The sequence below is a fragment of the Berghia stephanieae genome, chromosome 2, assembly GCF_034508935.2.
Source record: "Berghia stephanieae isolate SIO BIC M18660-M18661 chromosome 2, UCSD_Bste_1.3, whole genome shotgun sequence".
NCBI classification, from domain to species: domain Eukaryota; kingdom Metazoa; phylum Mollusca; class Gastropoda; order Nudibranchia; family Aeolidiidae; genus Berghia; species Berghia stephanieae.
In genome coordinates this window covers 30,854,241-30,873,451 of record NC_088361.1, presented here as the reverse complement: position 1 = coordinate 30,873,451, position 19,211 = coordinate 30,854,241, and the positions used below count along the sequence as shown (strand labels likewise).

General features: G+C 37.7%; 1 protein-coding gene across 6 annotated transcripts in view; it reads right to left on the bottom strand.

The window, feature by feature from the left end:
* Positions 1–8,053, bottom strand: part of LOC144964698 (E3 ubiquitin-protein ligase HECW2-like) — a 36,365-nt gene extending 28,312 nt beyond the window's left edge. For 2 of the 6 annotated variants that reach the window (XR_013643914.1, XM_078899227.1), the window contains exons 1-9: positions 7,937–8,050; positions 5,701–6,157; positions 5,049–5,159; positions 4,405–4,505; positions 3,709–3,775; positions 2,613–2,779; positions 2,292–2,419; positions 1,606–1,703; positions 1–1,228 (exon numbers count right to left, since the gene is read on the bottom strand). The exon at positions 1–1,228 is cut by the window's left edge and continues 680 nt beyond it. Coding sequence is in view for 5 of the 6 variants with exons in the window: in XM_078899227.1 (XP_078755353.1) it covers positions 1–1,228; positions 1,606–1,703; positions 2,292–2,419; positions 2,613–2,779; positions 3,709–3,775; positions 4,405–4,505; positions 5,049–5,159; positions 5,701–5,995 (2,195 nt within the window). In the remaining variant the exon portion in view is untranslated. Of the gene's footprint in view, positions 1,229–1,605; positions 1,704–2,291; positions 2,420–2,612; positions 2,780–3,708; positions 3,776–4,404; positions 4,506–5,048; positions 5,160–5,700; positions 6,158–7,903 lie in introns of all 6 variants that reach the window. The other 4 variants (XM_078899226.1, XM_078899230.1, XM_078899228.1 and 1 more) reach the window with 3 other exon arrangements.
* Positions 8,054–19,211: the final 11,158 nt, after the last annotated feature.

Sequence of the window (19,211 nt, the reverse complement as noted above, 5' to 3'; positions counted from 1 at the left end):
CCACCCACGGCACCTTCGGAGGACGATATGACTAGAGATGATGAATTGTTCCCATTGTCAGGCAATGATGATGATGATGAGTCAGGCTTGGGTGAGGATGTGTGATTGTTTGGCTGCTGAGGTGAAGGATGTACTGGTGTGAACAGGAAAGACGGAGGGCCTGAGGAAGGTTGTGGGGACATAGAGAGGGAAGAAGACATTGTCGTGCCTAACGTTGGAGTCCCCCATGGAAAGAGTTCTTGTTCATTTCGAGATGTATTATCAGATGAAAGCTCTCCCGAGTTGTCACTATTCGAATGATGAAAAACTGGTCGATGTGGTGTCGTATTGACATGGTCTCCGAAACTGTCTAAACTCGAATCACCAGGGTCTATAGGACTGTATGTTCTCGGAGGAAGGGGAGGAGGGGTCTCTAAATTAGATGATGTGGAGTTATTCAAGGGCAAACTAGGACTCGCTGGTTTTTTCTTTCGCTTTTCAGTTCCAACTCGAGGTGGGATGGGCGGTGCCGATTTTTTACAAACTCGTGGAGGTAGAGGTGGAGCCGTAATCGCTTTGTACGTTCTTGGAGGAAGGATTGGGGCATCTCCACCAGCGGGATAACTCAAGCCGGCAGACTGCACAGACATGTCTAGGTCAAGATTGTTACCTACATTACCACCCCCACCTCCCTCTGCTGCAGCAGCGAATGCAGCAACGGGCACACTGCCATTGGAGATGGGTTGAGAGAGAGAAATACTATGTTCATTATCATTATCACAGATTGAGAGGTTTGAAAGAGACGAAGGCTGCGAATCTCCTGCCTCTTCTGTGCTGCTGTTTGAAATTGGCACACTGTTACTATTAGATTCATCGACAAACAACACAACAGCAGATGTGGAAGTCCCAGAATCCTCTTCACTGTCAGCTGCATGAATTTCTGATGACTCGGGGTTGACATCCTGTCTGTCCTGGCTTTCATCACAACCGTTATCTAAATTAAGTAAAGCTAAAGAAGGATCAGTGTTTAGTTTATTGGTATTGTCTATATTGTCACCACTCCCTTCCTCAGTAGACTCTATGACAGGTGATCCAACAACTGGAACAGTGTGGCGATGATGATGGTGATGATGGCGACGAGACTGTTCTTGAGCTTCATCTACATCAGGAAGAGTTGATGGGAGTGATGCTTTTCTTTGAGTATTAGAAGGCGTCTTTTTTCCAATAACCAATTCTGAACTTTCAGAACCTGAAAATATTGGTGAGAATATTTTCAACGTTTATGTATATTTCACAAAATTGATAGGACTGAAAATATAATGAATGTTTGTGATAGTGTAAGCCTATTTTAAAATATTTTTTAAAAAAAAAGGAAATGTCTTTTGTTTTGAGAGATTAACAACACATTTGATAGTACCAGAAGGCAAAATCAAACAACAATAAATTTGTAAAAAGTGTCAGAAATAAATGACAAACAAAAATGACCATTGAATATAATTAAAATGATCAATGAAAATCGTATTTTCTTCCAAAAAGTAATGAATAGTTTATGGCGAGATATAACAAATCCCTTCAATTTAATAAAAAAAAAAAAAAACCAAGGATAATGCTTTTATCTCTCCTCACCTTGAAGTAAGAGCCTTACTGAAGCACTAAACATTATAACACCACTGATGTTTTCAGACAAGCGCTTTCGGGTCAATTCAAGACTAAACATGGCAGGCCTAAAAAAAAAAGAAATAAAAGAAACATTGTAAATAAAAGGAAAGAATTGTCTATTCGAAGTTTTCTTTTAAAATTTTTTTATTTTTTTTATTATACACTACAATTACTTAGCAAGGTATATAAACCTATTGAGAACGCCTGTGCATTGGTAGACCGAAATCAAGATTTTATGGTTGATAGTTTTAGACTTTTCCAACATTCCATATCTTGGCAGGGTAAAATTTTAAGGTTTAAACAGCACTGTATCAAACCCTTAACAGATGAGGTTTGATTTTACTCCAATGCGGTTTGATTTTACTCCAACTGGACATTTCAAAGCCTGAGTCAAAAGGTCCAAATCACATAAATTATACATCTTTTTTTTTTTTGTGTGTGAAAAGAGTAAGATATTATACCTGCAAAGAGTTACACTGAAAGTCTACAATATAGCAGGACGTAAAAGGTACGTTGTTTACAAATAGCAAGTGTGCCATGTACAATGTATGAGGTGTATGTTTAAAATTTAGCAGGAGTGTAATTTACAGAGTTGGCAATAAGTCATTTCAATGTGGCTGGTTTGTTGTTTATAATGTAGCAGGAAAACTCACCCTTGATCTGAGGTTGTCTTGTCCATAATGGCCTGGACAGGAAGAGTGGTGCGGCCTAAGCTCTTGTTGCTTTTGTGTTTCACCTCAATGTCTAGAAGATCTGTGAGACAAGCTTTCAAAAGGAAAGACTGGAAAGAGACACATGCATAAATATGGTTGACTTTTGAGCAAAATTTATGATAAATTCACACATCTTAAGAGTCTGTGACATCCATAGGCCTTATCACTGCATCAGAAAAATAAAAAAAAGGTCCCTAAAATTCAACAAACAAACAAATCCATGAAAAGTAAATATTCTGAAATGGCAATGCCTGCTCTTACCTCCCCTTCCCACTCCGGGTTGGCTGTGTTGTGTATGACACTTGTGACAAAGGACTGATAGTGATGTGGAAACACCTCCCCCTTCTTGTTGTGAGGCAAGATTTGAAGCGTGACAAAAGAATCGGGGTTGAAAAACATGCTCTTTTTCAAGTTCATTGCACACAAGTCTGGGAATTGGTAGTCAGGAAGATTTGAAGTGTTGTAATAGGTAAGGTGGGATAAAATATGTAAAGTGGTTTATAAATAGATACAAGCTGGTACAATAAGATCCCAACTGTTAATTGATGACGAAGATGGTGATGATGATGATGATGATGATGATGTTAATAATAATAATAATAATAATAATAATAATAATAATAATAATAATAATAATAATAATAATAATAATAATAATAATAATAGATAACAGTTATATAGCGCAATACCAGTACCAAATACTGCTCAATGCCTTTTACATTCCTATACATAAGCATTCATGTTGAGAGAACTTGGACACACAAACACACATAGAACAACATATTAATTGAGGCTGACATGACTGGTGACATTAAAAATATAATGTGGTTTATAAAAAAAAAAAAGAAATTTATTTTTACTAAATATGGAATATAATTCAAATAACGGAATATAACTCAACATCAAATTTCGCCATTGTAAGAAATATTTTATATTAATATTATCTTGTGCAACTTTAGAAAAAAAATGTTGTAAGCAAGAGCATACCTAAAAGAGACTATGAATAAAACAGAACAAGCTGGGTCCTGACTGAGATCAATTCCGGGTGCAGTTGAGATTTTTTTCTGACCCCCTGTAGACCCAGCAGTGATTCGGTAGCTGGGTTTGTTAGGTCTATTGGAAAGTACTTTGCAACAGACTAGTGTCCTATCCAAAAGATAACAAGCAATTGCTATTGTCTATTTCACGCTATAGAAACCAGGATAAACTCTGATTTCCATGATTCTGACAGCTCTGAAGGTCGACTACTTAAGACTGTTTTAACGAGATGAGGGACAAAAAGAGGAAAAAATGTGATTTGATAGAGAACAACATAGAAGTGATGTTGGTCATTTTCAAATAATTCCAGAATGTTTACCTTTGATAGTAATGATAAAAAGCATATGACCAGATCCTTCACTTGAATTGCATTGATGTCCCGAGACCTGAGGTGATGGAATGAAATTTTTATTTTGTAAGAAGCCATTAAAAGTCTGAATTTGGGTTTACACAATTGAAAAAAAACCAAACTATCTATTCAATAAAACCATATATGATATAAATTTTATTAAAATTTCTTAACTTGGACTTTGAATTCATGATGTAGTGATTCAGACCTGCCATAACTAACAAACCTACCCCCCAACCCCTAAAAAGCCATATTTTTTGCGGAAAAAAAATCGTGAACTTGAATTTTTAAACAAAATCTGTATCAAACCAAAACGCATGATTTTTACCCTTTATCTTTAATAAGGATTGCCACTTTAAAATGTTTTTAAATCGATAAAGTAATTCAATTAAAAAATGTAACCATTTCTGGGTGAAATATATATATTTTCACACATTTTCATCTAAAATTTAAATTTGGAAAAAAAAATTAGAAATTTTATAAAATTCACCCCCCCCCCCCCCCCCCCCCCCTCATACCCTTTGTATTTGAATACATACCGATAAAAACTACATAATAGGCAGTCTGAGTGATGTAGTCTGGCAAAATACCAAACTGAGACAACAGATCACAAAGGTTATAGTCAAATGGTTAAAAATAAGACAACTATTGCAATTTGTTTCATACCTGGTCATTCACAGGCTTGATACAGACAGAGATTTCAGGACTGGTTGCCAGCACAGAGTCTGTGGAGCCACTGACATACTTGAAACAAATCACTGTTAGAGCTGGGAAAAATCAAAGGTTATATCACAAATTACTTGGATTGTACAGCATCCATAGGTGAGTGACAAAAATAATTTTTTTTTTTTAATGGGAGTATTCGAAATATCTTATATCGATATCCAGACATAAGCGTTTGTGTAAACCGAATTGTGTATGCTTGTACTGAAGTATTTGTAAAAAATTAAAATCTTGGACTCAAATGTTCTAAATTAGGTTTAAACGGTTGAGCCGTTGATTGACATCCAAAAATTATGTCCTCTGTCCATCCCGAAGCTGAGTCTTTTAAATCTCATGGAAAGCACTTTGCAATAGACTACCATTACATTCTAAAGGTATGTATAAAGGAAACATTGTTGCTATCTGTTTAACACTCCAGAAACTGGGATAAATTCCAGCTCCGTCAGGCTTTACTTTACTGGCTCTGTTGGACATGCAAATGACACAAAATTACAAATTATCTTTCTCTAGAGGTTACCAACTATTGGTAAAGTATATTTCAAAAGCAAAAACAAAAAAAGTCAAAATTGAAGATAAACACCACCAACCTTCAGAAAAAAGATGTTCAACTGCCTTTAAATCCCAGACTATGGCTCCTTTGGAGCCACCACTCATTCCACGAATCTTGTACTCCAGGAACTTAGAAGGATCTGTCTCACCTGAGAAAATACATGGTTTTGCTTTGTATTAAGTTCATTGAGCTCATTTGGTGGAAATTGCACTACATAAAAGTTCCAATTTTGTTGTTGTTATTCTTCGAAGCTCAAAGAAGTGGAAAAATACAAAATACAAATGCAAAACAAAACTATGATGAAATCAAATTTGAGTTTCAGTTTAATTTACCAAGACAATTGAGATATTTCGGGGTTTTTTTTCTACCCTTTTCATTTGGAGAGCAGTAATAAGTAACGTTGGCTTCATTACAACCTAAATCCCTTTGCTGTTACTGCTTCCTCGGTGAAAACTATAAGGTCCGCATCTATTAATGACAGCTAAAACAAGAGGTGATATACATGATATACATTAAATAGTAAAAAAAAATTCTATGTGAATATTAAGATCTACTAAAAGTATTGGATGATATGAATATAAGAGAAAGAACAAAATATGTAAGAAGGAATGTCTCTGGCTCAAAACCTTCCTTCAGCTGTTAAAATTAACTTTAAAATTTGAAAAGTTTCAATTTCTGACAAATTTTACCTGTGGGAAAGAGACCAATCCAGTCCTGGGCACCTACATCCTCCCTGATGTCCCACTCCACACACACTCTGCCATTGTCCGTCTCATCCAGACCCGACAACCAACATCGACGTTTATCAACTGATAGTGTCGACCAACTTTGTGGACTAGCTAATGTGACATTGGAGTCACTGTTACTCCGTTCTAGCCGTACACTACTGTTCTCATCGCCCAGTAATGCTGTGCTTGCATTACGAGGCAGAGACAGATCATCAATTGAGCTGTAGTCAGACTTTGGCCTACATGCAGTTGCCATCACTATTCATCAATCATTGTATAAGACGTCACGAGTCAGAATTGGTGCACAAACATTCTTTTTAAAAGACTGTATCAGAATGCCAAAGTTTATATGCTAAACCAGATAAAAATAAAAGTTCTCAATACTGTTCATCATCTTTCCTGAAAATTATGAAGGAAACTTTAAAAAAAAAAACATAAGATAACTAATTAATTTTTACAATGTCTTGTGCCAATTAACTTTTAACTTAAAATAGAAAAATATGACAAGAAAAAACCATCAATAAATTGTAAATAATTGTAAGAGTAAGACATGCAATCTCTGATGTGCATTATAACTATGATATGATAATGGGCTATATGCCACACAATTGACTTAAAACAATCACTAAATCAAAAAGTAAAAGGACAGTTTATTCAAAGTGCAAATCTAAATTTAAGACCAAAGACTCAAAAACTATATATGAATATATAAAATAGTTTCAAATTGCCAAAGACAGAGAGCACCAGTAGTGGAATATGAATTTGAAGAATGAGGTTATGTTTATTTTATTACATTTAAAAAATTGCTTTGTATTAATTATTGGCTAGCTCTATATCTCTGAACGCTCAGGAAAATAAACTCGAACTCTATTTCTCAGAATGGTCGACTAGCCTCCAGTAACTGATGGGTTACGGATGTGATGTCGGTGCAAAAGTAAATGCTCAAACGGACGCGGACAGGAAATTCTCACAAATCATCAAGCAAGCGTTTTTTAGGCGTATTGTTGACAAAGACAGATTTTATCAAAAAGTTGTGCTATCGTGAAAACTCCATGGTGCGTTCACTTTTGCACTTTGCGCTGCACTATCAAAGAGAGAACAGAAGTAAGCCTAAATAACAAAGCCAAAGTCTCAAGACGGGAACAGAGGTTGAAAGACAGGATAGCACAAACTCAAGATAGAAGACTAATAGAAAATTGGGAATAAAAGACAGAGCGCCCAAGCACTGGCAAAAGAAAATCCCCCAAAAATGCATACCACATTCATCATTCACACAGACACTCTCGCAAATAACTAAAATAAAACATCTTGAGAACGGAAACTGTTCGGAAAAATATAGATCAAGTTTATTTTCCCGAGCATTCCATTCTGAGAAATAGTCATTTCGTTAATTATTCTATAACTACATCGTCTCCTAGTCCTAGCCTTAACATGATGCTATGCATAGCTATAACTATCTAATATTAATATGCTTGAGTGAGTTTCATTATCATTATTATCATCCCATTTATTATCGCTATCATTAACATAAACAACCGACTGATCAACTTTAAAATTCATATATACATCTCCAATCTAAAACCATTCTTAGCTTTGGTTTAGAATTAGAATAGAGGTCTATATATTACTTACTAAACTTCAACTTCAATCTTCAATGTTGATAATTTAGACTTGTGACAACTTGTAACGTGTGTTATTTTTCAATTAAAAATGGAAAAAAATGCATGAAGAACCTCTTAAACTGGTTGGTTTGATACTGATACAAGAACAGTATTGTATTGGGATATCATAACATAACAATGTTCTAATCCACAGCCAAGAGTCAGGCTCAACAATAAAAAAAAAAATAAAAAATGAATCAGTGTATCAGCATCGAAGAGTGTCGGTTGTTTTTGATTGTAATGATGAGCCTCCAAGCGGTGAGATGAACAGTGTTGTAGTGTTGTGATAAAAGGCCTGAATTAGAACTAGGGTCCTATCAATAGTACTTCACAGATCATTACTATCTATTTATATATTACTGTGTTAGACTACAGACTTCAAAGACAGTCCAATTTTAGAAGAATTGGGAATCGACGAAAAACATTTTCATCCAGTCAAGTTTCTCAATCTTTCGAAGAAAGCAAATCCAAGGAACGTCAACCCAGATACATTAATGATATACCTTTACTATATCTAAATAATCTCCAATACCAACATGTATGTATTTTAACAGTCACAGAATATTTTGATGTCAAAATTCGTTTATTTTCCTCTCGACTATCGACTGTTTCTTCCTGTTTTACCAGCCATCTTGATTTCTGTTTGATTTATCGAATTCTTGATTCGCATTTCAATTCTATATTATTAAAAATTCGTGTTTTTAATTATAGGTTAAAATTATGTGATGCAAGAGATGATTAATTTCGTTTAAAAAGCAGATTGAATCAGTAACAAAGATTCATTATCATGTCGAATTGCACAAATAGACAAATACAAATTAACGTCAAATTTCATATCACTTTTTAATAAATAAGAATTAAACAACAGTTGATGGAAAACTTTGCAAAGGAAATACTTTTTAGTTGACATAATTTAATAAACAAACAAATGTAGAGCAAGACAGTATTTTAACAGTTATTTTAATCATTTTAAAAGAATACTCTTTTGGTATCTCCAATTCAAGAATTTTCGAAAAGCTGAGGGTTATCTTCATTAGTGGTATGTATGAAGTAAAAAAAAAAAAAACAAAAAAAAAAAAAAAAAAAACAAAACAAAACATACTGGCCAAGATATAAAAAGCGTTTTGTCAATGTACGACAAGATAATATTAATAGAATAGCGGATTACAATTTACAAAGGCTAAGTACGTGTTGTCGCGTTATCGTTATTTGTGGCATGTTTATTTCCACGGATGACTGGATCGAATGTTTAAAAGAAAAAGACTAGAATGTCAGCACTATAGACAAAGGTAAACATTCTGAAAACAACTGAACCGAACTTCTTTCAAGTCATAACACCTCCCGTATGAGGCTTTGTGGTTACGACACTCAGCTTATGACCCGGGTTCAAGTTACGCATGAACAGCGCTAAGTTGAGTCCTTTTTACTCACACTTTCTCACCAGTATCCGGTGTAAAATGAGTACCTAGCTGATAACAGCTGTGTCTCTGTTGAAAAGAAAATCATAATAGCGTCTTACGTGCGTCTTGACTCGCAAAAATATCTCTAGCTACCGGACATAATATTCCAACAATCTAGAAACATAATAATATTATAGGGTGCAGTCTATTTTTTAGTTTTCATACTACTATGTTATGACGATCGACCCAATCAGCAAAGTCTGGTCCGCATTCGTGCACCGTCGCAAACCCGCCGGGTAGCATCGTCACAACACACCGTTCGACTAGATGCTCTGCCGTGACGGAAGGCGACATAACTTTATAGCATCAATTTATCGTACTATTTCCCCGAATTGCCTGTGCTGTAAGCTATTGCATGCTGTGAGATCAACAAAAACTCAATGCCTTAAAACGAACAACATACCCACTGATGTACATCATGCATTTAGAAAAATAGCGATCCTGCGAAACTTAACGTATCTAAATGATTGAAGACATATCAATGGAACTCGACAAAGGGGCCAAACTGACAGCATACTTTTGAACTTTGCAAAGGCATTGGATAAGGTAACACAAGAACCTCCTCTCCATTAACTATAAATAATAAAAATAAGACATCCTTTACTAAAAATGGATCAGTCTTTTTATATTTAAATCGGCCCCAACAAGTTGTAGCTGTTGTCTAGGACGGGATATAGTTATCTCTTGTTTTCCCCAAGGTTTCGTCCTGGGATCCAATTTTTTTTCAATAATATTTATCAATAACCTCTCAGACATTAAATGAGCTGTTCGCCTATTTGTCGATGACACATGGAAGATTGGGTGACTGATGGAATTCAACGACATTCACTTAACAGAGCCTCCACGTCTCACATATGAAACAAGACGATGTGTACTTATTTGCAGGTCTGATTACCGGAATTATTATGGGCTCATTGTTGAAATGGAAATGCTCTCAAACCAACGCAAAATACTATCCATTACAGCAATGTTAAATCAAGCCCACAATTGCATTCCGCTATCAGACCTGTGAATATGTGTATTTCGCTTGGAATCCTTATATAAACTCTCGACTATGATGAACCCATAGAATTAAACGAATGAGAATACGTACGAAGCCTAAAAAGTGTCCACCAATGAAAGCATTCAGCGCCATTTTGTTGTTGGCTGAGAATATAGTAATTACCATTCATTCGGTATCTATGTCAACATAACGACACAAGAAAAACAACAAACAATATCAAAATCCACAATAAAATGTTTCAGAACTGTTGCGTATATTTATGGCACAACGAAGCTGTCAAAAAATGAAGTTAGAGAATGTGTGTAATCAGGTATTATAATAACCTGTAATGTGTTTTCCAACCACCACATCATCTACTACTACAACCACCACCACAATATCATCACTATCACTACTACTACAACCACCAGCCCCACATCATCATCACTACCACTTCTACAATCACCACAACCATATCATCATCATTACCACTACTACCACAACCACCACCACCACTACTACTACAACCACCACCACATCACTACCTCAACTACTACAACCACCACCACAATAGCATCACTACCACTACTACTACAACCACCACAACCACATCGTCATCACGACCACTACTACTACAACCACCACCATATCATTACCATTACCACTACTACTACAACCACCACTACCACCATATCATTACCATTACCACCACTACTACTACAACCACCACAACCACATCGTCATCACTACCACTACTACTGCAACCACCACTACCACCATATCATCACCATTACAACTACTACTACAACCACCACAACCACATCATCATCACTACCACTACTACTACAACCACCACCACATCATCATCACTATCACTACTACTACAACTACAACCACCACCACATTATCATCACTACCACTTCTACTACTGCAACCACCACCACCATATCATCATCATTGAATTTTTTTTTTTAAATTGAGCTTTATATAGTGCAATATCTACTAAATGTGCTCAAAGCGCTTTACAAGGGGTCCCTGGTCAACATTTAACATGTAGGACGGGACATGACGCCTGTTAGGCGATATTTATTGTAAACACGCCTAACAGGCAAGACGTGTCGTTGTGTGCTCTGGTGTATTTTAATTGTTTTGTGATTTCTACATATTGATACCTGGACATTTTTACTTCGTTGGACTCGTTAAAACATACTGTTTCTTATTGTATAGTTTTTATCAATTCTTAAGAAAGGACTACTGTATAATTCTGTATTTTATCATGGAAACTGTAAGTTTTAAAAGATTTTTACACAGTCACTTAATGGCCGCCGCACTCTTACGAACATTGTTCACCTTATTTTTAGCCGTGATTTACCACCATCATTATTTTAATAATTGTGAACACTTTTATTCAACATCTGATTTTTACAACAGGCCTCGAGGCGGTAAACGTAAACAACGTCACATTCCAGCTGCGATTTTTAGCTCAAGTGATCCGATTTTTTACAATAATATTAATAAGTACAGGCCTCGGGGAGGCAAACGGAAACAACATAACATCTCAATGGTAACAACTCGTCGTCCACCCCGCCCCCACACAAACCCCCGTCCACCACCAACACTTGTAACTGTACCAACCACATACAGTTTCACAAACGACAACAATAACATTGTTATTGGTCTTCTGAATGCACAGTCCTGCCGTAACAAAACCGAAGAATTAAACGATTTATTAACGGAGAAGAACTTCGATATTCTATTTATAGTAGAGACATGGCTCTCACAGTCTGGAGACGACCCAGTTGAAAAAGCTATGACACCCCCTGGGTACCAATTTAGATCGTATCCAAGGAAAGATCAGCGAGGGGGTGGCATTGGCGTATTTTATAAAACAAAATTATGTAAACATGTGGAAATCATCGAAATGCGCTGCAAAACAATGGAGGCCATTGATCTTAGATTATCCCTCCAGAATACAAGATACAACTTCAACTGCATCTACCGACCGCCAGCAAACAAGAAAAACAAAATAAAATTACCTGATGTTAGGAAGGAAATCAACGAGATGCTAACTTTGCAACACACGCGTCCTGGCCATTCAATTATACTCGGCGACTTTAATTTTCACTTCGACAACGTCACAGACACCGCCAAATTGCACGAGTCATTATCAGAGAACAACATGTGCCAGATCGTAACAACGCCAACCCACTCTGCTGGTCATATTTTAGATTGGGTAATTGTAGAAAATTCAGAGTTCCAAAAAACCAACGCCACCGTCGATTATCTCCCCTTTTCGGACCACTCCCTCATTTCTTTCAATCTTGACGTTTCAAAACCATGCCAAGAAACCACCACCACATCAACCAGAAACATTAAAGGCATTAATTTGGACAATTTCAGAGGCGATTTAGAAACAAAACTTACTAAAAATTCAATTATTTCTCCAGACCAGTGGAATAGTTGTCTCATTGAAACGCTTGACAAACATGCGCCATTCCAAACAAGGACCGTCACCAACCGCAAGTATGCTCCGTGGTATACGTCGGACGTTAAAGAAGCTAAAACGAAGTGTCGGAGAGCAGAAAGACTGCTGAAAACATCAGGCCTCATGATTCATCGTGAAATATTCAAGAGCGCATTTCGTGCCTGGAAGACAACAATAAAAAAGGCAAAGACCACGTATTTTCTTTCAAAATTTGAAACTTCTAAATCTTGTAAACAATTATTTAACATCTGCAATGATCTACTTGGACGTGAAAGATGCACTTCATTACCATCTACAACCAATCAAAGAGACTTGCCAGACACATTTGTCAACTTTTTTTAAAGACAAAATCCATAACATTCGTTCAGAACTAGATCGGCATGAACCATTTATAGATACAAATACATTCTGTGGTACCCCTTTAGACAAGTTCCAACCAGTTTCACCTAGTTTCATAAACGAGTTGATAAAAAAAGCCCCCATTAAATCCTGCGACCTTGATCCCCTACCAGCACAGCTTTTGGCCAGCTCCATCGATACATTATTACCATCCATTACATCAATCATAAATACATCCATACTGACTGGCGAAGTTCCATCGTGCTTTAAAAGTGCCCTCGTCAAACCACTTCTGAAGAAACCATCACTGGACCACAATATATTAAACAATTATCGTCCTGTATCAAATTTACCTTTTTTGTCAAAACTTTTGGAGAAGGTAGTTCTTACACAATTAACATCTCATCTTAAGAACAACAGTTTGGAACAACCCTTTCAGTCAGCCTACAAACATCAACACAGTACTGAAACGGCGCTTCTTAAAATCTTTAATGACTTGTTATGTAATGCTGATGCTAACAATATCAATGTATTATGCCTTTTAGATCTTTCAGCTGCCTTTGACACCATTGACCATGACATTTTGTTAAGAAGACTAGAAAATACGTTCGGCATAAAAGGAATTGCCCTTAAATGGTTTACATCATATTTACAGGATCGATGGCAGACTGTCGTGGTGAATGGTGTTCAGTCAGAACAAGTTTTACTAAATTTTGGAGTGCCACAAGGCTCTGTTCTTGGCCCTGTCCTTTTTACTGTATATATGCAGCCCCTTTCTAGTGTGATATCCAGATTCAATCTGAGTTATCATTTTTATGCAGATGATACGCAAATATATGATTCAGCACCCCTTAGTAATTTACAGTTCTTAATACAACGAATTACGAGCTGTTTTAATGAGATTAAATCTTGGATGTACCACAATAAGTTAAAATTAAATGATAGTAAAACTGAGATTTTAATGTGTGGAAGACCGAGTATCCTTAAACAGGCAAATAAATCACTAATTACTCTCGGAAATAGCACAATAGAATTTTCAAATAAAGCAAAAAACCTTGGCGTCATCATTGATAAAGATCTTTCCATGACAAGCCACGTGAATAACACCATACAATCTATGTACATAGAAATGAAAAAAATAAGCAAAATTCGTAATTTAATACCGAAGCATATAACAGAACTTTTAATTAATTCCTTGGTTTACATAGAAATGAAAAAAATAAGCAAAATTCGTAATTTAATACCGAAGCATATAACAGAACTTTTAATTAATTCCTTGGTTTTATCTAAATTGGACTATTGTAACTCCCTTTGGGCGAATTTAACTAAAGACAAAATTAGCAAACTTCAGGTTGCTCAAAATAACGCAGCCAGGCTCATTGTACGCAATAACAAAAAATACCCGTCAGCAACTCTTCTTCTCCGTGAGTTACATTGGCTTCCTGTTGAAAAAAGAGTTGCCTATAAGATTTGTACTATTGTCTACAAATCCCTAAGCACGAACAGTCCCTCCTATATTAAAGACCTTCTAAACATATATGTCCCCAATAGAAACTTGAGGTCAAGCAATGACCAATCAATCCTTGTCAAACCTAAGCCATTGCGTAAAATAGGTGAACAGTCTTTTCAATTTTCGGCCCCCCATTTTTGGAACTCTCTCCCGTCACACGTGAGATGCTCGGATTCGTTGACAACGTTCAAATCTCGCTTAAAGTTTTATCTTTTTACGTCATAATGTTGCAATATTATTTTCATATTTTGTTGTTGTTAAATTGAATTCGTCCCCGTGTGGTGTCCGGGGTCCCTCAACTGAGAGGGTCAAGAATAGCCCAACGCCAAGCCTGCGTGTCGTAAAAGGCGACTAATGGTGTGTGATTCTCCCATCTTCGAGTCACCTGGTCCTCCAGGTTGGGGGTTGGCAAAGGGTTAACACCCCTTTCCGTTAAACTCAAATCGTTACAGAAACGCAGACAGACAAACCAAATCCTTTTTTAAGCTTGGGCGACCGAAGAGTTTCTGGAATTACAGAATTTATGAAGGACAACAGACAAAGCCGAAAGGACTCTGCTGACCCGATGACGTCTTCGCCAAACAAGCAGCTTCGAATTGCGTCGTGGAACGTTCGCACCATGTATGAAGCAGGAAAAAGCTCTCAAGTTGTGACTGAGATGAGAAGATACAGGCTGCATATACTTGGAGTAAGCGAAACCCACTGGATACAATCCGGACAGAAACACCTCAAGTCTGGGGAGAAGATTTTATATTCAGGGAGAGGGGACAGGATTCATACACAGGGAGTAGGAATAATTCTAAGCAAGTTTGCCCAGAAGTCACTGAGAGGATGGGAACAACACGGAGAAAGGATCATCATGGCGTCCTTTACAACACGGAGTAAGAAGATCAGCATGAACATTGTACAGATCTATGCCCCAACAAACGATGCAACAGATGAGGACAAAGATACATTTTATAGTCTGCTACAACAAGTCATTGACAAGTTGCCAAGGAAAGACGTCAACATATTGATGGGAGATGCTAATGCAAAAGTGGGACAGGATAACGTAGGTTATGAAGGTATCATGGGACGTCATGGCATGGGAGAAATGAACGATAATGGTGAGAGATTTGCAAATTTCTGTGCATTCAACAGTTTGGTGATTGGAGGATCAGTGTTCCCCCATAAGAGGATCCAAAAAGCAACTTGGGTCTCACCAGATGGTGTGACAGAGAATCAGATTGATCATTTTTGTATCTCTCGTAGATTCAGATGTTCATTGGAAGATGTGACGGTACGGAGAGGGGCAGATGTTGGATCAGACCACCACCTGCTATTGGCAAAGCTTAAGCTCCGACTCAGAAAACACGGGGCCAGATCACATACAAGAAAAAAATTCGAGGTGAATGGACTTGATGGGAAAAGAATGAGGAATTCAAACTACAATTGAGTAATAGATTCCAACCTCTTACTGAGCTCGAGGAGGACATAGATGTAGAGTCACATTGGGCAAAGATCAAGGAAGTCTACATAACAACTTGCCACGAGGTATTGGGGGTAAAGAAATCGGAACATAAAGAATGGATAAGTCCAACCACCTTGGACCTTATTGAAAAGAGGAGAACAAGGAAGGAACAAGTGAATGTAAGCCGAACAAGGGCTTCAAGACTGGATGCACAAGAGCAGTATCGAGCCATAGCTAAGGAAGTCAAAAGATCTGTGAAGAAAGACAAGGAAGCATTCATGAACAGACTTGCAGAGAAAGCAGAAGCAGCAGCGACTGGAGGACACATGAGGATCCTTTATCAAACTACCAAGACACTTGCTGGAAAATATGGGAAACCAGAGATACCAGTCAAAGACAAAGATGGGAAAACTATTTTTGGAAAAGAGGCTCAATCTGAACGATGGAGGGAACATTTCAACTGCCTTCTGAACAGACCACCACCAGACAACCAGCCAGAAATTTTGCCTGCAAGGATTGAGCTACCAATTAGCTGTGATCCACCATCGCTAGCAGAGATTGTGGGTGCCATTAATAAGATGAAAAGGGGGAAAGCTGCTGGACCAGACCAGATTCCACCGGAGGCTCTAAAAGTTGATGCGGAAAGAAATGCTGAGGCCCTGCACCCACTATTTGAGAGAATCTGGAATGACGGGATATTCCCAAAGGATTGGAAGGAAGGACATCTTATCAAGCTTCCAAAGAAAGGGGACCTCAGTAATTGTAATAATTATCGAGGCATCACTCTTCTTTCTATCCCAGGAAAGGTTTTCAACCGAATTATTTTAGAGAGAATTAAGAATGCAACAGATGCTAAACTGCGGGACGAACAGGCAGGTTTTCGGAAAAACCGTTCAAACCACCGACCAGATTGCCTCTCTGCGAGTCATAGTGGAACAGTCTATAGAATGGAACTCTCCTCTTATTGTCAACTTCCTGGATTACGAGAAGGCTTTCGACAGTATTGACAGAGAAACATTGTGGAAAATTCTGGCACATTATGGACTCCCTGAAAAGATAGTAAACCTCATTAAGGAAATGTATGAAGGATCAAGTTGCAGGGTTGTACATGAAGATCAGCTTACTGACAGCTTTGAAATTAAGACTGGTGTCAAGCAGGGATGCTTGCTCTCTCCATTCCTGTTCATTCTTGCCATTGATTGGCTAATGAAGGAAACCTCCAAAGGGAGAAGAAATGGGATACAGTGGACCCCCTGGACACAGTTGGATGATCTGGATTTTGCAGATGATCTGGCTCTTTTGTCCCACACCCAGGACCAGATGCAAGCAAAAACCACAATTATAAACAGCCTCTCGGAATCAATTGGTCTAAGAATTCACCCTGCAAAGTCAAAGGTCTTGAGGATAGGTACGCGTCAAAGGAGCAGATCAAAGTAAAAGATCAGGAACTCGAAGATATAGACACTTTCTGCTATCTCGGAAGTATAATTGACAAGGATGGAGGCACGGAAGCAGAGGTGAAAGCACGAATAGGAAAGGCACAGGCTGCATTCACATCTTTGAACAGAGTTTGGAGAACTAAAGATATTTCCCTTCGACTAAAGCTAAGACTTTTCAACTCAAACGTGAAGTCTGTCCTACTGTATGGATGTGAAACTTGGAACGCATCACAGGCATGTATAAGGAGGGTACAGATTTTCGTAAACAGGTGCATGCGTAAGCTACTCAGAATAAAATGGATGGATAGAATAAAAAATGAAGAAGTATGGAAAAGAACACAGCAGAAACCAGTGGGAGAGGAAATAGGAAGAAGACGATGGAGGTGGATTGGACACACGCTTAGAAAGAATGACTCAACTATAACAAAGAAAGTATTGGACTGGAACCCTCAGGTAGAAGATCAAGGGGAAGGCCACGAGGAACATGGAGAAGAATTAAAGAAGCTGATATACAGAGAAGTGGTAAGACCTGGAATGAGATAAAAAAGTTGGCTCAGGATAGAGAAGGATGGAAACTGTTTGTCTGTGGCCTATACCCTGACCCAGGGTGAAAAAGGCAATGATGATGATGATGAAATTGAATTCGTATCACGTTTCCTTCACACTTGTCTCACTGTAATATGTTTTGTTTTATATCACTGTAAAGCGCTTAGAGCCTGTGACAACGGGGTAAAGCGCTATATAAATGCCATTTATTATTATTATTATTATTACAATTTTTCGGACAAAGACAACTCTGTTAACGGCCAGGTACTCATTTTACGCCTGAGTACGGTGAGAGAATGTGAGTAAAGGGCCTTTTCCAAGGACTCAACTATGCGCCGAGCCTGAGGCTCGAACCCAGGACCTTCCGATCCGGAAGCGAGTGTCATACTACTAGACCACATAGCCGCATCATTGCCACTACTACTACCTCAAACACCACCACCACATCATCATCACGACCACTACTACTACAACCACCACCACCACCATATCATTACCATTACCACTACTACTACAACCACCACCACATCATCATCACTACCACTACTACTACAACTACAATCATCACCACCACCACATCATCATCACTATTACTACAACAACTACAACCACCACCAACACCACATCACCTCACTAACACTCAGTACTACAATCACTACCATTAGGTTTTGGAGCTTTACTTCATTTGAAATAAGGAAACTTCGGAATTGTTTTTGGCATTGTGTTTATATATCATAATATAATTCTAATCAGTTATCTATTTAGAACTAGATACTATACAATATGTATGCCAAATACCACCCCAATTCCCCTTTCTTGTGTGCGGGAATTCCTCTTTCGGCATTGAAATTGAGTGTGAGAGTCATCACTACACACATAAACAACAGAAACAATTTAAAAACAAGACTATGACACGCAACCACTCACACACGAGGCTATACTATTTATCCTTTTCTCTATATAGAATAGGACAAGACAAACAATAGCTTGACTCTCGCTACACTTCGCATTGATGTTTGTCGTCTCACGAGTTCAACTCTCGGTCGACCTGTCAATATTCCTTTTTGCCTCGGACGTAATCATTAATAGAATGTTGTGTGGTTTTGACCGTGAAGAAAACCTTAAGAAGTCACATTTATATCATTTTAGAGAGATCGTTTTGAATAATTTTGAGTTAAACGAGCGAGCAGCAACTTGTTTTCATGAACGGCCGATCAGCGCTTGTTTACTATAGTAACGCGATTCCCAGCCAACATCAAAATGGCGGATATTTTTCTCATCGAGGCCGCTGGTTGGTTAGCCAATAAGAGCACCGTACGGTTTCCATTGGGTAAATTCCTTGGATGAACCTTAACTTCTAAATAAAGTCTTAAACCTGAAATCATTTCCGACATAGACACTTCGGTAGCAAAACAAACATCAAACATGGAAGAGGGAAACACAAACAAAATAATATTTACGAGCAGAATATGGGTTTATCTTCAAGAACAAACCACCTTGTAATAATCAGTGCCTCCTAAGCAACAGCCTATTTTTTCGTGCTACTTTGTAATCAGTGGTTTAATGGTATGATACTCAACATGCAACTCTTAGGTCGAAT